The following is a 26,988-nucleotide window of genomic DNA, read 5'->3' as shown; positions in this document are numbered from 1 at the left end:
CCTCCCATTTGTAAAGGAGGCAGGTGTGTTTCCACTGCAATGTACTGCATGTCTCCCTTTAAACTCAGTTTGCCACCAGCAGCAAGCAGGCTGCAGGTTCCAGCAGGACACAGCAGCATCCCATATACTACTTTACACATTTGCCCATCATCTGCCATTTTAAACGCACTTCAGAATGTTTCATCATTCGGTAATGCAGCAGAGAGATGCAAGTAGGATCAAATATAAAAGAAACTGGCTTAAAAAGATGACTGTGTTTAGCCCACTCAATAAGGCAGCATGCTGAGATGCAGGCAAAAAAAAAAAAAAAAAAAAGGTATTTCAGATGTGTAAGAAGAAAGAAACTACAGTTGATCAAGTAGCTATTCCAGATGGCAGAAAGCTGCAGAAGAAAAGGCTCTTGACAGAGAGAAGACAGGTGTTTGATAAGCAGACAAAGTAGCAACGGTAATAGAGAGAGACACGGTCCATTAGGTAGCCAAGAACAAATCCATCGAGAGCAATTCTGAGCTGGCTCCCAAAAAAGAAAGAGGAGCCAGTGCAGCAGGAGGATGGGATATCACGCTACCATTCCCCCTTTTCTAGGTGAAAGAGCAGCCTGAGGCACTCTGCTTCTCCTGGCGTCAGGCTGGGGCCAAGGTCACACACCACAGGAGAGGCGATGACAGCAGGGATGAGGATCCCAGGCGAGGCAGGAGCCTTGCAGACACGGTGCTGCGAAGACACGGGGCTGCACAGAGCTGCTTGCAGCGGTGAGGCAATGTCAGATGCACCTTGGTGTGACAGAGGTGGCAGGCAAGGAAACACAGAAGGTGACAAACCGATGCGTGAGTGCAAAGAGGTCTGTGCCAAGGCAGACCACGTGCCTGAGTGAGAGGCAGGGCATGCTGTGGATGTGCAGAGCTCTGCTTGTGCTGCTTGGCCAGCTGACTGCCCATCAGGGAGGGCAGCTTGTGTCTCAGCACGGGGATGGTTTAACTGGGATTGCCCAAACGCAGAGGAAAGGCCACTCATTAAGCCTCTCTCTTCCCTACCTAGGCACCTATTTTGACAAAACTCTTCGTGAAGCTGTATCTTCCAGATCTCTCTTGCTGTTAAATTTGGCTGAGAGTCGGCAGCAATTTCCACACTTGTCAGGAAGGAGCTGCCATCCAGTGCGATACGGTAAAATGGCTTCCTTGGAAAGCTGGGGTAATGAGAGCTGATAGCTAGGGAGGGAACCTCAAGCAGATCCTACAGATCTGAAGGAGTTGGGATCAGATCAGAAAAAAATATCTCAAGATCTCAAATGAGATGATACTTGCAGGAAATTGTTCAGATATTCATAATATGACCAGCCCGTTTCCCTTCCAGCGTGCAAGGATGGGCAAATAGTGCTGTTTTTCATATGATAAGAATTTTCACAGTTGATACTTCATTCAGATGAATAAGATGAGCTCAGATGAGCTCACATCTCTGAGCTACCTCTTCAGGTTGCCTGCTGTCCCCAGTAGACATTTCTACACCTGTAACTCTTCACTTCTTGGAGATGTCTTCCTACTAGACTTATGTTTTCTCTGTGCTTTTTTTTTTTTAATTATTATTATTTTTTAAAAGCAACGAGGTAGGTTATATCCTTCAGTCCAAGCTGCAGGCATTACAGAAAACCACCAGCTTACCAAAACACCACAAGCTAGGCCAACCCAGCTGGATTACACACAGGCTTGGTGAAGGGACATTGTCCTCACCTGCCACAGGGCAGCCACGCCAGATAGCTCCAGGACACGCCAAGGCGTTACCTACAGCGTAGGCTGGAAGGATTCCTGCTGTCCAGTGCTGCTCTGTGGGAAGGGAAAGAAACAAGGAAAGGCTCCTGGCCTCCCTCAGTAGAAAGGTGGTGTGTTAAAATAAATAAAGGATTTTACCGGCCAGAGCAAAACCCTTATTAGAATCAGTCGGTGGTAGTGCAGCCTGAGGGGTGACCCAAGAAAGCTACCAGCTCAAGCATTTTACTCTGAAAAGGAAGGTTAGATAGGGGGCAGGAGTCAGAGGGAGTGCCTGGGTCAAGGGAAGGTTTAAGATGTGTTTGGATTTAATTCATCTTACAAAGAAACTATTTCCTGCTATTGAAGATAACTCCCTCCTGAACCCACCTGCCCACACACAGGCTGCAGGCATCCAGAAACCCAGCTGGAAGTGAAATGATGTGAGTAAAGTGTTTCCTCACCAGAAGGGCAATGGGTTAGGATGCCATTCCTTCCCACGGCTACTGGACTGGACTGCTACTGCTCTGCGAGTCTGTCCTCTAGGACAGCAAAATTATAGGTGCAGGCTTTGCTCGGAATCAGAATCTGGTCTGTGAAGACCACGAGCAAACAAGAAACCAGAAGTCTTCACGAGAGGCCAACAAAACAAGGAAAATAAAAAAAAAAAAGGACGTAAAACTATACGGGTATCTTTTATCAGGATTAACGAGAAAAACAAAATACAGGGGCACCGAAGAACTCCTTTCTCACAACCCATCATTAAGCTCCGTTTTATGCTTTACCTCTGCATAGTTTCCTTGGAAATTTTACCATTCTGGAAAAGTTAAAAATTCAAAGAAAATCCTTTCTGACGTTGAAGGCCCCAGTGTGATTTCAAAACACTAATTCTATGTACCACCCAGGAGCAAACACATTTCCTGAACTGACCAAAATGTAGAATATTTAGGTTAAAAAAAAAAAAAAAAAACAAGCACCACCAAAACCCACATGGAGTCTGACTGGCTCAACTCAATAACTTTTTACTGAAGTGGCTGCTGCCAAATGTACACGCACACTTCCCCTAGCAAGCGGTATTCTCCCTTAACCCTTTGGGCACACTTGTTCCTGATGTTCCTGGGGAAATTTTTCCCTTTCTGACGGCAGTGCTGCCTCCCCTCCTCACTTTCTCACATCCCTAGCTTTAAAACAAATAACTTCATTTCTGTGCTCCTCTGCAGGCACTGAAGAGAAAAAGCTCCAGTGTGTGAAATCACTCTGCCATGCTGCAATTCTAATTTGCATAAATTCATTCATTAATTTTAGTAAAAAGAAATCAACTCAGTCTGAGAGCAAAGGCAAGGAAATGACCACTTCCAGGACTCCCATTACAACATACTGCTCTCCCAGCCCTGCTTCCAGAAACCCTGAGTCCCTAAGAAACCTCAGAAACCCTGAGAATCCCCCTCTTGCACTCCCTTACAATCTTGCAAAACTAGAGGAAATTGTCCACCCTCACAGAATTAAGTTCATCACTTGGAGAGTAAAGTGAGAACTTGTAAGTTGCATCAGCCAGTGTAGTTAAAAAAATAATTCATGTTAGGAGTAAAAGCTTTTAATCATCATCTCATTAGCTAGGATTTTTATAATCCTCCCCTACGACCTTTTATTTTATGAATTCTCAGTAGTGTGAAAGTAAACGAAAGCTGCAACAGATCAACACATCACCTCTGTATTTACCTGGAGTGCCAATGTACTGAAACCTGTTTAAAAAATAATTCTTTCATAATGGAAAGTATTAGGCGTTCTGAATGTATGGGTAGTTTTAAGACTTCCTGCAAAACATTAATAATCTTTGCCATTATCACTTAGATAAACATTTGCTAAGAGTCCAGTCAGAACTGATCTTGCCTTTAGGACATGGAGGACGCTGACTGGATGATCTATTAAAACTACTTCCAGCCTTATTTTCCACACTTCTTGACTCTCTTGTCACCGACAAATCCCAGAAAGAGTATCTGGGGTGGGGATTTTCTTGGCTAAATCAAGGCTACAGAGGAAATTAGTGACAGAACTGTTTCCTTGTCTCACGTCCCTATCCAGCAACCAGGAGGGTGATGTGCGCAGATAACGTGGCACTGGTTCAGTTCCCACACACTGCTCGGCTGTATCACAGGGAGACATTCCTGGAGACCAAAATATCCCCTAAACTGCTGTATTCCCACATGCCCATTCTTCATTTTTCTCACCTGTCGGTTAGCTTCAATATACAACCCCAGAGTATTCACTCGGAAGCACAGTCCCTCTTTCATTATATGGACGTAGCAGCGCACTTTTCCTTCGTGGAGCGTTTCGTTCATATCTCCTCTATGATCATTCCAACAAGAGTTATCTGGAGCAGGTTTCAGCAAGCTATTATCTTCCTTTATGAAACTATAAATGTCTGGAGAACACACACATGCATGAAGTTAGACAGGATTTAATGAAATGCTTTCTGAAGAGGAGTACTATTAAAATACTGTTGGTGAAGGGAAATCTTTGCCCCACATCATCTGAATGGCTAGATACTTAGCAATCATTAACAGATTTTATCACATCTAGTGAGTAAGTACTTATTTTTATTCTGCAGGTGGGAATCAAGGGATCAGGACAAATGCAGTGTTTTGCCCAAGGTCAGACAAGGAGACTGTGGAAATGCTAAAAATAAATTCCACCATCTGAGATCCTGTCCAGTTCCCAATGCAAGGTGGTTAAGGCTTTGTCTGTTGCCCTACACAATGGAACTGCCTCCTAAAATTACATTTTCAAAGGTGCATTTATCTATACTGGATTCTGGAAAAAAAGAGCACCTAGCTGATTTGTTCTTGATTTACACCAAAATAAACGAGGACAAAAACATTCGTAAAATGCATAATACTATTTAAAAGAGAAATTTACTAGAACCTTGTTATCAAAAAGTGAAAGAGAAAACAAAACAAAACAAAAAAAAAACACAAATATTTCAAGCTAATTCTGTTCTCTTTCCAACACTTCAGCTGCAGTATAAGGGATTTAAAACCTTCACTGAATTTCTGATAGTCATACTGACCTAGGGATGCTTGTTCCTTTTTCTTTTGGTCCTCTTCTTTGTTGTTGAGTCCCTTCTGCAATGATGTAGGAGAAGAGAACTGTTTCCTAACCAGATGTGGAATCAGTTCACTCCGGAGAGATGTGATTGACCTGGGGAAGGAGATGCACACCTAAAGTCCATGAACTTTAAAACTCACGTACCTTCATTTTTTTGCATAACATTAGCATTTTGCAGTTTTTCATGAGGACAAATCCAAATGCCAGATAGCCCAAGACATGTGGCACTAAGGCAATGTCCAGCAGTGACGTGCTTTCTTAATACATTAATTTATAAAGGAAGGTTCAAAACAGGGAAAAAGCTTTATCTTCAGAACCAGTTCCCCTATATTCTAACAGAAATGCCTACAATTTAATAAAGCATCACCCTGCAATTCATGGTGGTGTGCAGATGGAATGCAAAACAGTGCCAACACCACAATGGCAACAACTGAAATCCATTTTACATGGCTTAAAAATGGCATCTGTTTACAGGAAAAGAGAGAATAAAGTGTGTATAGGGGAAACCCCAAAGAAGTTCCTTCTCTTTATGACAAAAGTATGGAAATGCTCAAGGATATCTGAAATATCTGATTCTTAAATGAAGATATTTCTAATATAGACATTAATGATGTCCTCCTGCACACGCGAACCATCAAGAGCACTTTAAAGTCTCAGCCCTTTAACCAACAGAAATCAACAAGTTTAGGCCCCAAGAGTTTCATATTCTTTAGACATACCGGTCCAAAATACATCAAATTCAACAGAAAAGCTTCCAAAGATTTCAGCATTTTCCCCATGTACAGATTTCAATTTTTGCTATATTAATTTTGACACCTCAACAGCAGGAGTCAGAGAAGTTGTGAGAGGTTTGTGATAAAGCAGGGACTTGAACCTAAGCCATCAATGCTTTAAACAATGACCACAATTACTAGATTATCTCCCCTCTTGCATCGATTTATACATTACAATGAATCAAGAAGAAACCTTCCCAATAGACAAATATCAGTGTAGAAAGTCTACTGTACAATGAGATTATAACCCCTGTAACTTAATTTTGACTACTAGAAGGTAATTCTATTTTTCAATAAAGTATTTTGGAAAAAAAAAAAACACCAACAAATGAATCATTGTTACAGTTGCAGTGCATGAGCTGCAGTCTTAAAAGAGCTTTATTGTTGTTGTTTCATTATTTTAACAATCTGCATTTAGTTACTGAATTGTGGATTATTGAAAGTAGCGCTTGGGAAAATCATGCGGAAAATAAACTGCAAGTTGGCACGTGTAGCAGGAAGTGCTGAACTTCAGAGGAAGGACTGGGAAAACTAAACACAGAGAGCTTGACTAAATGAACTCATCAGATGATAACTTGCAAAAGAAGGGGAGTTATTCAGAATGGAAAATAGCAAGGCTAGGAACAAATAATAGGTGAAATTAAAAGAGGAAAGTGCTGGAATGAGTTTCCTGAAAGTAATTTTAAGTTGGCAAACCCTCTAGCTAAATGGGATCTTAAACAGCTCACGCTTTATCAAACACAGGTCACAACCCTTGCAGGTCCCTGTTCAGGTGAACACCACAGACAGAACTAAAGGCCTGAACAAACCTTCCTATCTCTAATTTTGACAGGAGGATTCAGATGTGATCACCAGTGCAGCCCTAAGAAGAAACATGGTGTTTTCCTTTTCCTCGACAAGCTTTTCCTCCAGTCCTTCACTGTAGATCGTGCCACATCCTCCATCTGGCAGCGGGGTCATCTCGCCCGTCCCACATCTGAAATTCTGCTTTTATTTCTTTAAAGAAAACGGAAAGCTCCGGTCTACAATCTCCCTTCTTTAAAATAACATCATAACCATCTTCAGATAGCTGTATTTCAGGAACTAACGAAGCAAACCACTTCACCCGTTGATCACAAACCCTCTCCGTGCTAACCGTCTGCAGGCGCGCCCTGCCACTGCCGCCCCACGTGTGGCTGTGCAGATGGGCACTTTACTAGCCTAAAATGTTTGCCTGCAGCTGTGCCATTCAGCAATGATTTCCTGCTCGGGTTTTATACTCCATCCAAAACCGACAATCCTGTGTTTCCCTCAGAGGCTGGCCATGGCATTTATAAGATATATTACCTATAAAATAGCCAAGTATTTGGCAGCCTTAAATAGTCTGATGCAGAGGACAACACAACACGGTAGGAAATGAAAGCAGCGGAAAGGTGGAAAGACAAAATTTTTCCCGGTTTTCGCTGTTTTACTCTTTCTTGGCGAAGTTCCTGCAGTTTTCCTGCAATTCTCTGAAGTGTTAGCCACATTCCTTCGGCAAAGGTGGAGAAAGTCTCTGGGTCATCTATAAGATGTGGCCCAGGAACACACCCTTCTTACTGGAAAAGGAAAAAGGGGAAAGTTTGCCTTTGCTTGCTGTTTAAGCAGAACTTATTTGTAACATTAAAGGAATTTTCCTTTGGAAAGAATTAAAACATTTGCAGCAAGGCTCACAGTGACAAAAATTGGGGAATTTTTTGTGACAGATCTTGCAAGCGTGGATATATGAAGTGATAGCGTGAGAATATTATCTGACTGTCAACAACTGGGGAAAGCAAACATCTGGCTGGGACTAGAAAAGGAACTCAAATCAAAGGAGGGATAGGAGTGAAGAACCTTCGTCGAAAGAAAAAAATCAGTTATCAAGAGTTTGGAAGTACCAACCAGCCTGTAACCCCAGTTCAGGAGAAAAACTGTAGATGTTTCTGGTCCAATGTGATAAAAATTCTTATAATAACATTCTGAACGACACTTGTATATTAAGAATTAGAAAGTGTAAGATGCTAATTTTAAAGAAAGCTTTTTTTATTATTATTATTCTCTTCAAATTGTAAAACTTGGCAGCACCCTGGTTTCTAAGCATGTTATTTCCTCCAGCACCAAGGAGTAGGAATGAAACACCCGCTGAAATCAACGTAAAGAAAAATCTACTATATCCAGGGGAAAGAAAGTGGAGGGGTAGGTAGAAGGAGAGAAGGGCATAGAAAATTTTGGCAAAAACCCAGCAATAAGCCAAATTTGAGTAACCATGGTCTGACACCTCACAGGCTAATCCAGTCGGTAGAGACGATAAAAATGAACCTGCTTTTGAGAAGCATTTGCCAAAATAAACATGCTTTTGTAAATTCCAGCCAAAGTGACAAGCCTTTTTCGTGGTTTTTCATTCCCCAGAATTTTATTTTTGAAGTGATATCTGTCTGTTTGCACCTCAGCAGAAAGTAGCAGATTTTCAATTAAACTGCCAAGTAGCAGGTTTTCAATTAACCCAAGATTGACAGTGCCAATAAACTGCTTCTTGTAAAGGAAGGGGTACCCTGGAGCACCTAACGTGGCTTCAGTCTCTTGAGAAAAACGAGAAATGGCAGCAGTTCTGGAATGTGTTGATTTTGATAACATTTCAAGCATATAAATGAATAAATATATCTGGGACGGAATCCTCTGTTCAGGCAGTAGGTCACAACAGAAGAGGAAATCAGCAAGTGTATCAAGAGACAGTGCGTACACAGGGGAAATGAAGGCAACAGGGCAGCTGAAATTCATGGTGTGTGTGCAAGAAACAGCTGGAAATTCAAGACGAGATTAAAACAACAACAAAAACCAACAACACAACAGCAAAGGAATTCCTGGGAAAAGTCGTATGCTTAATGTTAGCTCAGAGGACACATCACTCCTCTACAGTCAGCTATCCTGCCCTGACCTGGTAATTCTTCTCAGACTTAGGCATTACAAATCTAGGATATTCAAGAATAAATTTATTTAAAACCTAAAATACTCAGATACAAGAATGGATACTTGGCCAAACAACTGTAACTTTACTGAGTACTGTCACCATGGGAGAAAGAAGTACTATGCTTTCAGAATCCCTTTATCCCTGGTCCCTGCTTACTGTGATGTCTTCCCACTATTCCCGGCATTTCTGTATGACAGAAAGGACAGAGTTAAAATTTTGACTTCCACCCAAACCTTAACTCGTTAAGGACACTAGGTGAAAATATCCTACATCTTAAAATTTCATATTTAAACATAGCTAAGCAGAAGTTAGAGCAGTCTGTGATATTGCAGAGGTAAGTCTCTTTGGATATTTAAAGTCTGTATCTCTTTATTATTATATTATATTATGGATCACAGAGGGCCAGCTCAAATACAGCTGTCTCTGGGATGAAGACAAGCTTATTGAAACTTTTGTGAGAAATGAAGAACAATGGAGCCAACTGAAATGCAAGACGGGTTTGGGAAAAACAACCCATCAACCAACCAAAGACAAAGATGACCAGCTAAACTTAAAAACAAATATATTTCACAATCTTTCAGTGGATTGTGATTTCTGCTCCTTAGATGTACATATGGCCGGAGGCTCTCTTTCAGACAACACAAAGAATAACGGTTCTGACCAATGCTGGTAAAGAAAAAAATCTCATCGAGTATTTTCCAGCAACAGAACAGCCTACCTAAGTCTAACTTTAAGTCATCTTGCAAACGGCTGGGTACTAGGAGGTGCTGCTTGGCAAGACCCGCTGCAGGATGGGAGCATCCCCAGCTTTTCTTTCCTGCAGCTATTCCTTACAAGCCTGAACAGGACTGTCAGTTCCATTTACCAGCTGTCATTCATTTTCATTTTCCATGTTTAATGTTAAACACCATAAAACAGTATTAATGAGTATTAGCATTTTAATATCCTTCCTTTTTTTTATTAATCTGTGATGAAGCGTGAAATGTACCATTGCTGTCAGCACCCACCTGTGAAATCTGCTATTGCCCTCCCTGGACTGGTTACAGGGGGTCTCACTTGCTATCATTATTAGCACAAGCAGCTATTTCTACAGGCACAGATAGCGTCTGCGATTCCTAAAGCAAGCAGATTATTAGCCCTTTTCTTACCCAGTTTTGTCTTTTTTTTTTTTAATAGTCTAATGTTAGCTTTTGTATGACTCTGTGCATACAGTGGGTTGGGTTCTGATCTCTGCTCTGTGGCCTTGCACAGAGATTCTTCAGATCACATCAAAAGGAGAACATGAGGCTGTATTTCAGGCTGGTGCTCATAATTAACGTTAGAAATGTATACATAAATACAACTAAACAAATCCTAAGGCACTTATAGTTTTGGCCAAAAGAAGTTGCGTGTTTACTCAGAACAATAAAGATGTAAGAAACGGGGAGAGAGAAAGAAAAAAAAAAAAAAAAGGGTGTGTTGGAAGAAAGAGAAAAGTTAATTCTGAACCCTGTAGGTACATAGTTCATGGTTCTCATCGCTTAAAGGATAAAGCCAAATAACATTTAAAAATTCCATGTAAGCTGGGAGCTCTCTTGTTGAATCTCAACGTTATTTTCTCCTGATCCTTTGATGGAGATTAAAAATTTCCATGTGAATACAAAGAAAGAAACAACAGTTACTCGGAGATTTTTTCCCCAGCGTTTAATGCTCCAAACTAGAGCAGCCAGCCACCATTCCCATCTCCTCCCCCCTCCTTCAGGAAAAAAAAAAAAAAAAAAAAAGTCAACTCACTTTGAAGAAAAGACAAAACAGGGTCAGGGCAAGGGGGATTAGGGAAATGATATTTATATCATGGACCAAATTAAAATGTCAATGCGAGAGGCAGGCAAACAGCCCTTGCCACATATATACACCAGGCATGTTTCCTCAAGGAAACAGGAAAGAGATTTGAAAAGAGTTAATGCAGTCCCGAGTTAATACCACCTGCCTCAGACTCAACACCACTTAAAAGACAGTGTTTGGGTCCATTTCCCACAATGCGGTTTTAACAAGCACAATGGAAAAAGCAATTACGGGCCTTTTCCCCTTCTTCTCACTGATTCACTGCTAAAAATGCTGGAATTTCTGAGACATGCTAAGAATGCGGAGAAAGCAGGCAAGGACTTTGTACAAAAGGAAAAAATATCAAATGATAAATTTGGAGGGCATTCCACAGCCCTGCAGAAGGCTAATCTGCCCCTCTATCTTTCAATAATTTCAATAATGTATATATATTTTTTGGTCTATCCAAACCTAATTATAATAAAGGAAAACTCTACAGCAACCAGGCAAGCCCATAAACTACCAGGCAATCACTTGTGCCTAATGCAATAATCCCCAGCACCACTTATGGCATCAAACAGATGTTATTTCTTGCTACACCCTATTTGTCATGTTCTACTCTCAACGATTTTTACTACAAAAAGAGTAAGTTTCTCACACAGCCCCAATTTGATATTAATTAACATACTTATCAATGCCTTTCATTATTTTTGGAGCTAAAAGCCTACGGAGAACAGAAGGAAACTTTGAGAAACGTTCTGCTAAAAGGCAATTCCACATGACTGCATTTGTGCTTCATTTGTCTTTCCATACTATTTTCGACCCAAAACCTTCAAATCTGACAGCAGCCTTCTCCCACATCCATAATGGCTGGAGAAAGCACTTGAAAAGCCATCGCAGAGCAAGCCTGGATGACTGCACAGCTTTGCTTTGGAGGCTCAGGGTGATGAACGACTTCCTAAAATTGCAGGACCACCGTCAGCATCCTGCGCTCTGGTCGCTGGGGGCAAGCAGGAGGCAGCACACAAGTGACAGTCGCGGGCATCACAACGCAGAGAGGATCCAGATCAAAGCATGCAAGGGATGGTAGGGCTGCAAACCACATAAAAGCCGTTCTCGAGCTCTCCCGAGTCTGGATGCACTTGAAGGAGCAGGGATCTGCTCCCGCTTCTGCCAAGAAACCCTTTGGGAAACGAGGCAGCTTTCCCAAAAACTGACCGCAGCAATTAAAACTCCTTAGCTACACACTCAGTGCCTTTGAAAGCGTGCGCGCAACTCAGCCCAGGTCATCCGAGCAACCTTAACTCTGCCCACTCACAAAGCAGCCTGGGACACCAGACTAATGCATCTTTTGCCTGGGAATGCCAGCAGGTTTAGACGTTTTTAGAGCTTCTCTCTGACCAAAATCTCGGAGGCCGTCGGAGGCCACCCAGGGTGTTTGGCAGGTCGTAGGAGCTGCTGAGGAATGGATCTCATTCATTCCCAGACAGCATCCCATTCTTCTAAAACAAGCGCACCTGCACCAAGTGCGTTTCCTTGCCAGAACTCATCTTCCCCCATTCTCTCCCACCTCCGCCTTTGCAACCATCTGTGTCTGAGTTACCAACTCTTTTCTAAATGCCTTTGAAATCAGGCTCCTTTTCTGAAAAGTGCATCAAACAGAGGCATTCTCATAAAACGCCTAAGCAAACACACGCATGCGATGCATTTGTCAGGTTGACACGTATCCATAAAACTGTGTAAACTTTAGGTGTGGAAGTACATGTTTAGATAGACTTAAGCACTTCAGAATTTGTCCATATAAAACACCTCAGTGTCAAAAAATATTGATATATCTGCAGCTTTATGTGGGTAAGTTCTTTCGCCCCGCTCCACTGAGTCTGCACTACAGGCACTGCAGATTTCTGTATCAATTTGCTCCACTCCATGCAAATACTGCTCTTGCTTTTCTGCAATCAAATGGATGCGTTCCCGGTTGGTCTCAACAACACGCCCCAGTTTTCAGCAGCCTGGGAGATAACCTGGAAGCTCTGATGTTTAATTCTTCCAGTTCTGCTTTCACCTGTACCATTTCCATCTCCTTCTCTCCAATAATCATTCTTACCTTAAATCTCATCCTAACTGTTGATCACTAGTGCTTGCTCCAGCCCTTGGGTAGGTCAACTCCCATGTTCTACTGTGATACAACTAAATTGTTTTTTTGTTTGTGTGTTAGTTGTCACTATCCTTTCTTGAAGAACTCCAAGAATGCATTGGCCAAAAAGCTTTGATCTCCTCCTCTTTACTCAGTGTTCTTTCAGGGTGGTATGCATCTGGAAAAGACTGGTGTAAAACGTTCCATGTCCTACATTTCATCTTTGATTTAGGTAAATATCACGTCTTGTCTAAATCCAGGACTTTGACTTCTACAAAACTGGTAGCTTAACTAGACAGCACTCAACATTTCTTATAGACTGGCCTGTAGCTGGTTTAAAATGTTTTACTTTTTTGTTTTTTAATTATTATTTCTCTTTATTGTAATTCCCTGACTTACTCTATTCAGGCACGTGTGTCCGGGTAGTGCTTATTCTCCCTTCCATATGCAGGAAGGGAGTTTCCCACGATGGCAATCCAATGCAATAACGAAGTCAGCAACAGCGTTATGGGTACCTTTATTGCTGTTCACATTTCACTGGACTGGGCTAAGGCGTGATGAAATTTGGTTTTGAACTGACATCCAGAATACAATAACTATGAAAAGTAGAAGAGTAGGGAAATAATTACTATTTTATATAACAGTTACTCTCTTTTCCAAAAGGCCATTCAACCCCTGAGTAAAAGGTGATGTTCTGTGTTTCAGAAGGTGGTAGGGAAGAAAAGAGATTTAGAAACAAACCAGGGAGGAGAAGAACAGAAAACATTATCTTGAAAAATTCTTTAAAGCTGCAAAATCTTGGTGAGAAATTCAGGTCATGTGAACAGAAATACAGGTGAATTTTGCCCTCCACCACAAGTGAAATAAGCCATGACAGCACAGGTAAGGACTGCATCCTCACAGGAAAACGTCTAGCAAAACAAGATAATCCATTCACCCCAAGTATTATCCAACATGCAAGCAGTGCTGTGGGGAAGAGACAGTACTGCACTGAAGAAAGAATGCTTAAGATGATACTTTCCAAGTGGCAATGACTTAACAAAAATTAAAAAAAAAAAAAAAAAAAAAGAGAGAGAGAGAAAAGCACACACAGATGGATAGATGAATTCTCATTCACCACTGGTTCAAAATCCCTGTCTCATATGAAGACAAACATCAGTTTGACTAAAGGCTACCCAAGGAAACTGCAACTGCATGAAACAGTGGAAAAAAATAGTTAATTTTTAATGTTTATTATCAGATCAGAGCAAGCCCAGCTGAGGCCACCAAGAGGGCCAGGAGCACATGATGCACGAGGAGAAGCTGGGGGAGCGGGGTTTGCGCAGCCTGCAGAAGGGAAGGCTGCAGGGGGATCTGATTACAGTTTTCCACTACCAAAAGCGGAGCGATATAGAGGACAGCCAGACTTTTCTCAGACTTGCACAGTGAAAGGGCAAGAGGCAATGGACATAAGCTGCAACAAGGGAAATTCCAGTTGGGACATAAAGAAAACAACTTTCCAGTGAGTGGTACAGTCCTGGGACAAGGCCCAGTCTCCATCCTTTGAGATTTTCGAAACAACTGCAAAAAAAAAAAAAACCCTGAGCAACACATAAATTAGCTCTACTTTGAGCAGGAGGACAGTTTAGAGACTGCAAGAGGTCCCTCCCCAACCTAAATTTTTCTATAATATTTGCATTGCTGGTTGAAAAGCCTTTTTCACATCTTTTATATGTTCACTTTTCAGAGGAAACCCAAAGGGTCATTATCCAATTCTGCAAGTCATGGTTAGAGGACAAATTAACAACTTTTAACATTTACTTCACAGAATTTTGCACTAGGAGCTGCTTGCACGGACAGAATACTGTGCAAACTGTGACCAAGTATGCTTAAGCATCTCAGGCACATGAATAATAAAGCATACCATGGTCTCAAAGACAGATTTGTAGTTAGTCATGAAGATAATCAGCTCCAGTTCAGCACATCCAAAGATCTGTCTGCTCCCTGCTAGTGCACTAACAGGAAGAGTAATTATATTTATTACAGAAATGATTTGGAGAAGAATCATAATTTGTTTAAATCTAGTTGGGATCATTACGTTTTCTTCCCCTGAGGTTTCAGGAGAGAGCACAACTGGTATCATGGAAGGATGATAAAAGCAGCAATACTCCGGAGGAGGACAGCATCAACAAATTCAAGTCCTGGCATTTCTAGTAAGGAACAGAGAAAGCTCCAACAGCTGTATATGTTTGACAAGGAAAGGAAATGGGAAAGATAAATTGCTATTTCACATTCTAATAGATTAAATGCACTAAGGAGGAGCTTGGTGTTTTTTTTTTCCCCCCCTTTTTTTTTTCCCCTCTCCCTTTCCTTGTTTGGAGAGCTACAATCTATTTGCCCTGTCTTCACACAGTATACTTCCTGTAGGAGCTATTTGTTTATCTACCCATTTTAATCACAAGGAAAGTATTCATTATAAAATCTCTCTTTACAGCAGAGGAGAAACCTTCCAGCCACACGGCTGACACATGTTAACTCGCAGGTATTCACAGAGCAGGTTCTGTTTTAAGCCATCTTTCAGGCAGCCACACAAAGACCACCAAGCTGGGCGTTCAGCTCTGCCAGACCTCCCCCAGCCAGCAGCCTTTGCCAGGAAACACAGGTGACAGCCTGAATGATAAAAAGGCATTTAGAGGGGGAAAAAGAAAAAAAATGCACTGGTTTAGTCTGGGCAGCACCTTAATATAAACCTGCGGGGGCCTTTGTGTACAGCACAGCACGCAGCCGGCCAAGCAGGAGCTTCAGCACAAGTCACTCGCACCTCCAGTCTGCGCAGACCCTCTGCCTGCCCCAGACTGCCCCGTCATTTATCGGGGAAAAGAAGGGTGGCTGCACTGCAGCTCTTCTCCCAGCCGCCGATTTCAGAAGACGGAGCACAGAGGCAGCAAACCTTCCTCTCCCCGGGCTGGCCCAGAGGAGGTTTTCTGGACAGGGTCGAGGGGAGCTGAGAAGCGAAGCTGCTCTGGGAGCGCAGCTGAAGCAGCTTGGAAAGGCAGAGCTCTATGACCTCACACGATTTGCTCTTATTTATTTCAGCAGTTCAGAAAAAGCAGTGTTTAACTTTGCAAACAAATCATACTGACTTTGGCTATGAAGTCTCCTGCAGCTTTGCTCAGTTCAGAGAAGAGTTTCTCTACACCAGCAAACGCTGGCAGGCAGCTCTGTGCTGGGAGAGCTGCAGAAGAGCCGCCCTGGTGCCTTACCTCCAGCTCTGCCTCCTCCGGCTGCACCCCCAGGGAAGGCTCCCCGGGGGGAAAAGTGGATTCCCAGGCGGCAGGTGAAGTGTTAGCATTCAGCACTCCCAGGACGAGGCACTGCAAATGCTTACTCAGGCCTTTCAAAGTGACCGCAGGGCTGCTGTTTGTCATTCTTGCCTTTCCAGCACCGCACATCATTCCTTCACCATTCCTTCTGGCCACAAAACAGAGCTGCCCAATTCCCAGGTGACCCAACACTGGAAACAGTGGCTTTTTCTACGCCCAGCAATTCAAAAGTACTCGATTCAGGACAAAATGGTGATTTGCAAAATACATTAATATATTACAGAATGCAATTTTTACTTTGCTCTTAGTATGGAGTGAAAGGAAAAAAGGGAAAAGACACCACAAAAGCATGTGAAGAGGTCTAATGTCTAAGAGGAAGATGTGTGCTAAAAATCCCCTATTTTTTAATATATACAACATATAGAGACTTTTGAAATGAAGTTCAAATGTCTCCTTAGTTTAGAAAATGCAGCTGCTACCCTTGTGCATAATGGAGCAGCCATAACATCTGAGCAAACACAAAATGGCATCTGCTTTTCGAAAAAAAATGGATAGTTTTCAGAGGTGGCACAACTGGGGTGCCTGTAGATAAATTGCCCAGCATTTCCTATTGTAAGTTTCTGTTTTCATCTGTTTATAAACTTTGCCAAAGTTTAACTGTTTTGGCTGAAATTACCCATGCCAGGTGTTTGCCTCAAGCTGATTTTTTTTGGATAGCTTCATCAAAAAAATGTCTCAGTTATTTCCAAGAACAAAATTATGGAAAAATACTTTGTTTTGTCCATGTTAAAAATACTTCAACTGCTCTGCTGAAAAGCTCTCGCATTTTCATGCTTGCAATTTGGCACACAGTCATTTTTTTCGTCAGGGCGTTACATTTGTAAACATAAAAAGTGCCCATACTACATCAAGCTAAGTCTGAAAAACCACTGTTTGCACATGCTTGGAAAAGATCTGCTTTGCAGCTACATTTTTTTCAGTCATTCTACGCTGGGCATGCTCCATTCTCTCTCTCTTCCTGCAAGGTAATTGGGCTACTTATGCTCTGCTCCACGGAGTACCAGAGTACGCTCCAGGCCAAGGTTACAAAGGCTGAGCTGGATATTCTTTGAAGCTCAGAGCATCACATCTCGTTCTGCTGGCTGACCTAGCAGGTGATAAATCTGTGCTGATAACAGCTACTCCATTAGCACGAGTCACAGTAGCCTGACTGAATTTGAATGACACTCTTAGAATTAATATATATTCATACATACACACATACCATTCTACATGAACATCAGGTAACAGTTTGGCCACTCAAATTAAGAAAAGCCAGTCCTAATTAAGGTTGTATAAGTAAAATAAGACCTTGTGCGTACACATTTTGACACAATCCTTCAAAAACACATTCAACTACTTTTCCTCTCTCGCCAGTCTCGATCTCTTCTTCGCCCGATGTAAAGATGGACTATACCCTGGGGATGAATCGAGGCTGTGTAATGAGGCAGAAGAATGACTGCCTCATTTGTTAGAACATGTGTGTTAAATACACAAGGCAGAGGGCTGCGAGAGGAGAACTGCTAATATTTAAGGTAAATGAATGATGCCAGAAGAACCTTTTTTTTTTTTTTTTTTTTTCCAACTCCCTTCTGTCAGAGGAAGTTTAGAGATGCTGCTGAATGCAGAACACAAATCTAATTTCTGCAGGTTGCCTCTGATTAAGTACTTTTCATTTGATCAGCACCAACTTGTGGCAACCATCACGATGGAAAAGATTCTTCCATCATTTTAAGAGCTGTGCATAATACTAAGGACTGAAAAACGGCATACTTAAGACAAAGATGCTTCGAATTTCAACCGTTGTGTGCCTTAGTTTCCTCCCCCTTTCAGAATGGAGACAGACCCCTACTTTGCTAATAGAGGTGCTTGAAAGATAGTTAATGATATGCATGCAGGGCATTCTAGTGTCAGTGAGGAGCATCAAGAATCTGAAAGGCAAGTATTTAGGCTGTCTTCAGAACTGGGTTTTAACAGTAAGCAGGTGGGTGGCCTTCATCTGAACTACAGAAATTACATACCATCTTAAACAGCATCTCCTTCACCGAGCATCAGGTGCCAAATGAAGCAATAGTGAGAGAGAAAAAGAACAGAGCCATGTAACTGGGGACTGTACCATAACACGTGGCACATAAAGAACCAAAAAGCTGCACAGGAAGCCTCAGCTGTGGCACTTCCTAACTGCCAGGTACTTAACTTTGTGAACTCAGCATTGAATAACAATGATTTGGGGAAGTAACTTAGTACGTATGACCGCATACTTCCTTGTTTTAAGCAGCATCAGTCTGGCTTTCTGATTTTCTGGTATTCCTCAATGAGAGGTGGAAGTGGCAGGCTTCACATATCTACAGGTTTCAGCTGTGAGCAGGATGAAATCCTGACACATCTAACAGATGTCAGCTGTACCTGCACAACCAACTGTTGGTGCAACATAATTCATGTAGATACGTATTATAAATGCATATTACATATATATTTTTCAACATATAGAGGAAATATAAAAAGAGACACACACTTTCAATATTTAAATACTCAAAACAAGTTTGAATTTACCATGTTAAAATTTTGTGGGAGAAGGGGTTGCTTTATATTTACTCTTTCTTCCCCTCAAATCAGCTAACTTATTTCATGAGGTTAGAGCTTTAGAAAGAACCCGGAAAAAACAGAGCGCAGACAACAATACAATTTCCCTTTGATCAGATCTCTTCTGCTAGCAGCTTTGCAGGAATTATTAGCAAGCAAACTGTGAGCATGTAGTAAAGAAATGTCTGCGCTGGGCTGGAAGCGCAGGCCCAGATCCTGCCCTCCGCTCCAGATGAAGTTCACAAGGAAAAAGGGAATAAGGACTCTCTTCTTCCATCTGCCCTGAATGCAGCAACAAGGCAGGATTCCAACCTAGCACTCAGGAGAGTGCCAAAAAGGGGACTGGCTACTGTGCTGGCTGCCACCCCAGGGCCCCAGGGGTGTGAGGCCCGCCAGCTGTGGGGTGGAGCCGTGCCCCCAGCCAGCTCCAGCCTCGGCTGCTGTCTAGCCTGCTGACTCGGCCCGCCTAATGATCTTCTGAAGAAAAGCAATATTGTGCAGTTCATCGTGCTGTGCAGGTGTTCACCTTCAACTATCGCTGCCCTGTGCTGGCAGCGCAGCTCCGGCAGCCAGCACGCGGCCAGCACTTGTCCGCCTTTCCGGCTCCACGCAGCACAGCACCTACGGCTGACTGAAAGCACCTCGGCGCTGCTTTATTCTGAAAAGGGAAACGTTTAGAAAGGAAAAATGACAAGTTTAGAAAGAAAAGCTGTTGCCTGAATACAGGGAAATCGGGGTTTTAAACCCCCCCCCCCCCCCCAACACACACGGAGCTCTGTGTGAAGCTGGGCTACAATTTGGCGGACTCGGTACCACTGCCAAAGCAAAAACCTCAGTAAGGCTCACTGCAGGGATGCAGAGGGGAGCCTGGGGAAGAACCAAAGGTCCCTTCAGAGAAAAACCCCACGGACAGCTATAACCAGCAGAAAACTCAGCCCGAACAAGCTGCTGCTTGTTCACGCTGAGGCCCCAGCCCCTGCTTGGAAGGGAATAAATGTGTTTGGTAGCAGGGAATGGCCCACGACCTCCTGAATCCAGCAGGTACCGTCAGTGCCAGGGATCCACAGGGACACAGGGATGAAGCTGCCTGTCCCAGAGCAGAGCTGGGACACCTCTGGCCTCCGGTGCACACAGCTCAGCCTGGCTCTGCCCTGAGCTGCTGAAAAAGAGCCTCCAGATGCTCAGTCCTCCCTGGTGATGCAGGGGTACGGAGAGGAGGGAAGGAGGAACTCCCAGCTGTGGGGGAAAAATAAACTGCTCTGGGCAATAATTTGTGCTGCTGTTCCCCAAGAACTATGTGCGTTTGACTTGGGCAGACTCAGGACAGGACTGCCACATGTGTGAAGATTTCACTAAGACTCGCTGTTGAACTAGGGGCTGAGAGATAAACGGAGATGGGGGTTTTAACTGCCCAAATGCATTTTGTTCCTCCTAGGCAAGGAGAGAAAAAGCAGTTTCATCCCCTGAAAAATAATCTCCCCAGGTTTAAACAACGTTAGGGACGTGATATTTTCGATTTCTGTCAGTACATACATAGTTGAGGGGGTTCTAATAAACAGACCATTTCCTCTTCTATTCAAAGGCACCACAGATTTTTGCTTTTTAAAACTCAGGAAGCTGTTTGGTTTCCTATAGTGCAATAAAACTTCAGGCAGGAGAATCTACTATTCAGTCCTTTCTAAAAAGTTCATAAAAACACATTAAAGGACTATGAACTGAATATGCAACTACTAAACAGTATTTTGACCTCTTCTAATACCCCCCAAACTAGAAACTCAGTGTTGCCAAACAAAACCAGGTTATTCTCCAAGCAGTCACAACCAGAAGAGGAAACAAGTGCACAGAAAAAAAATGAGCAGTTTGTCCAGTACCAGAAAGCAAGGCAGTGGCCAAGCTATCATGACTCCATTTTGGAGCTGAATAATCAATTGAGCCTCTTTTCAGAGGTGGCGTGTAACAAAGTTGTCCCAAATCCATTCAATGCCAAGATTCATATACTTGGACAAAACAAAATTTCAGCCATTTCACATTTTTTTTTCCCTATTTTCATAGTAGTTGCTAGCGATTTCAGACTTCGCATACACATAATGCAAGTATTAAGCTGATCAAAGTGGAGGAATCAATTTACTCTTACAGGTGCAGCTATATGCAGACTACATTCACCGTGGGAGAGCTTGTTGCCGTTTTAACCACATCTCTGCAGCTAAACTGGGACTACACTGGGCTTTTATCCCACTAGGAGCAACAGATCCCACACACAGCTAGTTTTCATGCAATTCTTTGACCTGGAAGTAATCATAATTTTCCTCTGCAAAATGGTGAGCTATAGCCTGTTGTAGGGTCTGATGTTTTTATTGCTGGGCAACATCTTTTCTGCTCTTGTACATGTATGTCAAAATAAAATTTGGAAAAAAAAATATGTAAATGCTTCACTGAGCTATAGACAATAAAAAAAAAAAAGGTGTTCTGCCTGCCATCAAGCCCCGCTGTTAAAATATTAACACAATGTAAATATTGTAATATTGAGGAAGTACACTGTGTCAGTACTTCCTGGCACCACACAAGAGCTTCACTGTTCACTTTAGTCCCTGCTGTTAGTTTTAAACACGCACAACTTAAACAAGGCATCTGAGCTTCTCCAGTCCTGGTGCAAAATTGCAGAGAGGCTAAGTCTTACCGTAGGTTCTCTGTAGGCTAAAAAACAAGGTATTAAAAAGAATCCCTAAAGCCAAACAATTATGTGAATGTCAGGACTTTTGAGGCAAAAATATTCTACAGAGTCTTTCAAAAGCCCTGGCATACTGCTGCCAAACATGGGAAGATCTCAGGGTATGCACCATCCTCCCCTTCCTCAGAGAAGAAAAACAAGCTGCAAGTGCCCACCAGTGCCAGAAGCCTGAAAGCCCAAGTTATTCATCATGGCACAAGGCCCACTCTCCAAATTTGCCAGTGAAGCACATTACTAGCAAGCGACTCTCTCCCAGTTCAGGGAATAAGCAGCACATACTCTCTCCAAAGAGAATGAGGCAGTTAGGTAAGGCAAATGTGATCGGATCTCAGAAACACTGTCTAGCTGCTATGATCAGGTATTTGTAATGGAAGCCTCATGCAAAATAAGCACAGGTTCATGAAAATAGCGAAGACGAGAATGATTTCTGTAAAAAAGAAAAATCCTTGGTCAAACCTGCAAGGAGCCAGTGGACTTGTCTAAGCGCACTTGGGGGCACCTAGGGGAGTGCTGAGCAGAAAATTTCACTCTGCTGGCTTGGGTTAATACAAGGTAAAATCCTACCACTGACAAAACCAAAGATTTTACCAATGCATAAAGCCTAGAAATCTGAAATGACCGCAGTTTATGTTTAGAGGCCTTATTGTGTCATACACGGTGACACGTCTGACAAAGACCGTCCTTGTCCCACAGACCTAATGATCTAAATTCAAAACAGAATGAGGTACCAAGGAAAAAAGAACTGAACGTGTGAAATGTTTAATATTCAAGAAATGTCTAACCCCAGCAAAACTAGATGGCTGGGATTTCCAGAAATGAACTCTACACGTATTACGACAAAACAGAGGCATAAACACTGTAGATCCTGTGGTAGCATGAAGCAAAGTGTCCAAAACGTCAGCAACTGTTTAAAATACAGGTAATAAAGGGCTCATTCCTGATTTAAAATACCTGTTGCTTCTGAAGCCTTCTCACCTTTCAGACATTCCCGTACACAAATGGGATCTAAAATGACTTGCACAATGCCCCCACGTGCCAGTCACAGCATCGGATAAGCTTTATTCTTATGCATGGCAAGAAATTGCCCTGGGGGTTAACACAGATTTTCCACTTAATTTTAACTCACTCACAGAGCCGTAGTCTGGAAGAGCTCCTTTAATCACGCATACAACTGCATCACCACATTTCTATATGGTCAAGACTACCACAAATCCCCCTACTCACCCACCCACAATGTTTTCTCACATGTCAGTTTATCTGCTAAGAAAAGCACTACGAACATAACACTTACCCAACCCCTTTATCTTTCATCTTACTTAAAAGGGAGAAAAACTCTTGAGAACTCAGTGAGCTTTCAATATATGTAACATACATGAGAGCACTGTAAAAATTCTAGGAACAAGACATCAATTCCAAAAGAGAACTACTTACTGTGAGGGGGGTTGTTCATTTGTTTGTTTTTTTAAAGATAAACAGTTGGGCTTTTTTTTTTTTTTTTTTTGTCTATTTCATGAAATATTATAGCTAAGATCCTACTCCACTTCCATAAATGGATGTTTTTCTTACTCTCAGTGGGTGGTCTCAGAGTTTTGACAGAGGAACATCACAAGCTAAAAACATAGGATGCTACAGAGATAGCCCACCTGCAGTGGTGGTGGATGCGAAGGGGGAGAGAAAAGGTGATTCCAAAGGCCAAAACAGACTGTGGTGGGGGAAATCAGAGGTCAGAAATGTATTCACAGCCCTAACAATGGGGGAGCCCTGGTGAAATGAGCAGCCAAGAAGCACAGTTACATTGGGAAAACAAGAGATGCAGAAATGAGGCAAAACTTTTAGCTTTCACTTTTGCTGTTATTAGATTAAAAAGAATAACAGACATAACTCTTGGTATTGTTTTTATTGTAAAGTGTTTTTTTTTTTTTTTAAACTGGCTTCTTTTACATTTCTGTTGTACGTCAGCCAATTTAATGAAAATCTTCCTTTAAAAGCTCTGGTATGAGCTACATGTCAATGCCAACACCTGCTACTACCTCACGTTGTGCTTGGTTTCTTACCTGTTTTCTACAAGGAAATCTACCACATATTTCTTCAGACAGTAGAGATGGGCATCCATCAGCCCTGTTCTGATGTGCATTCTAGGGTGCCTGGAAGACAAAAAAGGAAAATCATTTAGTTTTGCATGGCTATTTGCAAGAGTTTGACTTTGCAATCAAGTCAGTGGACTGTGAGAAGTTTGCAAAGGCAGATCTGCTCCTTTCCATCTTCTGCTGGATTGAGAGACAGGAGAACTGTGCAGACTGCCATTACTGGACTGTGTCTATAAACTTACACCTGCTGGCCCTGGGCTGATTTGCTGCGAAAGAAAATACCTCCTCCAAGGAGTCATTACTCCTGCTACATCTTCTTATGTAAGTGGAAATTGCACATTACTGGGCAGGAAGCCAAAGTAATGGGCCCAGAGTGCTAAAAGTTACAGTGGGTAATGTCAGGGTACAATAATTCAAAGCTCCTGGCTAAGTGCCTGCCTTAATATGCAAGGCTGTGCATGTTCCGCTAGCAAACACAACACTACTGTATTTTTTCCAGCTCTTCCTGGAGGCAAATAGGAGCAGGAGATGGGGTCTGCTCGTCTTCCCTGTGCTACACATTACAAATGACTTCCACAGCTCAATTACAAAGTGTTTGCCTCTCCAGCCCAATAAGATGGAAAAGATCAGTAAAACTCCCTCTCATCGCTGGCCAAACAATGGCAAACAGGGAAGTCTTACCTTTCAGACCAGTGGCAGGTTAATATTTCAGTAACTTAGAAGTCTTTTAACAGCTTCACTATTTTAAGAACAAAGCCTTAAAGCAGAAAGACTCATCTATTACTCCTCTTTATGCATTTTCTGATCTTAGATAGTGGAACCCCTTCATGTAACCTGTCTCAAAGCAGCTAGATATTTTCTGCCAATATTACCTTCCTTTCCACACACCTGCAGCTCCATTTAAGAGTGTTTTGGATGCCTGAACACTCTCTACTATTTCTCAGGACAGAAAAGCCACAACAATAATCAGCTTGTAGATCAAAAAAGAAGGACAAAACCCACCAACAGTCCAACTGCACTGGACTGCTTCCAAATATCCATAACCGGACTCTCAGTCCTGAGGCTAACAAACGCATCTTACTAGTGCCTTCCATCCAACCTTTGTTTTCTTATTCCAGGACACACTGAAGTCAGATGTTTGTGATCAGGATCAGTTATTACTTTGTTAGCTCAGTAGAGGGATCACTCACAACTTGGGCCAGTAGATATATATATATTTAGTAAACCAGTACTAACACACTGAATCCTTATTAACACCTAAGGTACCAGAAGTATCAGGTGTCCTAATAAGCCTTTTTTTTTTTTTTTTCAGTGTAATGCTTTATTAATGCATTAAACTACTGAAGTATTTAAGTCTTAACATTTTATAAACGTAGATGGCACTTCTCAAGCATGTCACTCAATTCAAGACAGGCGTATTAACGACTAGAAAGGCTTTCTCTAAGTCCCACTCGTAAAGAAAAGCTCCTATAAGAGTAGTATGGCACTTTGGAGTAAAGTATGTGATACTGAAGAATGATATACACACTTTCAGCAGATTACTTCATTAACAAAACATGAGCTCACCTAGCAATGCTCCAGTACTGATGTTATCAGTGGCCCAGATGTTCCTGTGGAAGTCAGCCCAAATAGCAATGTTCCTTATGCAAAAAGAATCCACTGCCTTTAATGAGGTCTTGCATTTGGAAATTTGCAGACTCGCTACTGCTCTGCATCCTGATGATGATTTCCACATTTTGTGGATTTACGGGATGGAGAATTTTCCTATCTTGTCTGAGAAAAAGTGTTCCCTTGTACTTATAAACCGAGTATGTTAATTTATTGAAATGAGGGAGAGACAAACGACAAGAAGTAAAACAGGGAAGAAAGCAGGTAAGATGAACAAACCAATAAAAGGCGGCAAGAAACAAACAAAAAAAATAGAAGTGATGCAATGCAGGAAGGAGGGAAAAGAGGAAAAAACAATTCTTAACTTGAAGATGACAAATGGGACACAGTTTCAGTGCCGGAATGCCACTTTCTTCTCTCCCTATTCAAGACCCCCCTTAAACACAAGGCAGGGGAAGGCTACAGGGGCTAGATATCAAGCAGAGGAGCGTAAAACAGCACCTTCTCAATAAATACTAGTGCTGCTGCCAATGTCTGAGCAGCTTTCACACATCCAGTCTCCCCACCTGCAAACTGGAATAACACTATTTAGCTACACCGCAGGGTACCGAGGATTTGTGGGCTGAAGTTTGTATCTCCCTGCAAGCATTGTACTAAGTTTCACTGTAGCTAAGCAACTTTATAACAACGTTATATAAAATCTGTGTAAATGGACAGACAGTAGCACAGTGCTATCTTTGCTGCAGCTCCATCACACTCCCCCCCCTCCAAAAAAAAAACCCAAAACATAAAACAGCCAGACAAGATGTACCGAAACGCCACTCTGAGTTGGCTTTCAATGGAGAATATACTAACAATAATGGAACATCCTGCTGGACAAGAGGGAGGTCCCACAATGAAAATCCGCTGAAATACAGACCACCTAAGTGATTTGCAACAGAATAGTCCCATAGATTAATATTATAATCACAGCTTCAAAGGTCAAACAGGCAAGTTTAGGCACATGCATAAACAAAGCTGTGATTTCTGTAAACCAGACTCGAGGAGGGAACAGCCGCACTAAACCAGACTGATAAGCGCACTCTATCTATAACAAGCCACTAAAGATGATACTCATTTTCATTGACTAATGCTCAAACCAGTTTATCTCCAGGTAGGAGAACAGGAGCCAAATAAATAATCTAACAGATAACAGCAAAGCTCCATCACCATTTCAAATGAGCATCTGGTTACTAATATCGAAAGCCATACTCCCTGCTCATGCCTCTCATCTCCCACTCCATCAGCTAATCTTTACAGCGTATGAAAAACGAGCCAGTCGCAAGGAACAGCTGATACAGGGGGAACCGAACAACAAACACTGCGTGTGCTGCGAGCTGACGCACCTCGCCTTATCGGTCCGCAGGAGATAATGAAGAATGCTCTTAATTATACCATCAAAGCAAGGGAGAAGGTGCTAGGAGGGGCCGGCTGCAGATGGCTAAGTGTTAATGAACGCTGGGTTGGGTGGTTTATCAAAAGCAAGAGACTGGATACGTATCGGAGAGGGTCACCGTAGAGATGAAAGTTGCACCAGCCATTGTTGGAGCTCTTTAATGAGCGAGGAATGGCAAATGTGAGCCCTCGAAGAATCATACCAATTACTAAATGAACTTCAGTTCAATCTAGCAAATGTAATCAAGCACGAGTCATTAAAATACATGGTAAAACTCCCATTGGCGCTGCCACTATAGCGGCTATTATTGTCTGTGCTCCCGTGCGAGGGAGGGGGCTGCTCCCGGTTGTAAGCTGTGTGTGTTATGTTAAGTGATGGCAGATTTTAGCCCTAATGATGAGGCACGGAGGGCTCCCTGGCAGAAAGTCGACAATGAGGAGGCTCAGCGAGATCTGTTGAGGAGTCAGGGAAAAGATCAGCAATTAAAAGAGCAATTTCAAAGAATGCAATTTAATGTGTAAAATTAGCTTTTATTAGCACATAATTCCCCAAAATCCTGACTCGGACGAGAGCGCATAAAGGTCTGCGAGAGTCCTTAAAAAGGTCCGCGCCCGTAATTCCTCACACGCCATTGTGAAATAATAAGCAGTACTAACAGGATTGATGCATGCTTCCTACATG

General features: G+C 42.4%; 1 protein-coding gene across 1 annotated transcript in view; it reads right to left on the bottom strand.

The window, feature by feature from the left end:
- The window catches only part of EIF2B3 (eukaryotic translation initiation factor 2B subunit gamma), a 95,232-nt gene that overhangs the window by 23,670 nt on the left and 44,574 nt on the right, over nucleotides 1–26,988 (bottom strand). The window contains exons 6-8 of the mRNA XM_084291502.1: nucleotides 23,232–23,321; nucleotides 4,810–4,940; nucleotides 3,971–4,164 (exon numbers count right to left, since the gene is read on the bottom strand). Of these exons, the coding sequence (XP_084147628.1) occupies nucleotides 3,971–4,164; nucleotides 4,810–4,940; nucleotides 23,232–23,321 (415 nt within the window). The remainder of the gene's footprint in view (nucleotides 1–3,970; nucleotides 4,165–4,809; nucleotides 4,941–23,231; nucleotides 23,322–26,988) is intronic.

Source organism: Netta rufina (genome assembly GCF_964035555.1).
Source record: "Netta rufina genome assembly, chromosome: 8".
Classification (NCBI taxonomy): domain Eukaryota; kingdom Metazoa; phylum Chordata; class Aves; order Anseriformes; family Anatidae; genus Netta; species Netta rufina.
This window is presented reverse-complemented; position numbering and strand designations above follow the sequence as displayed.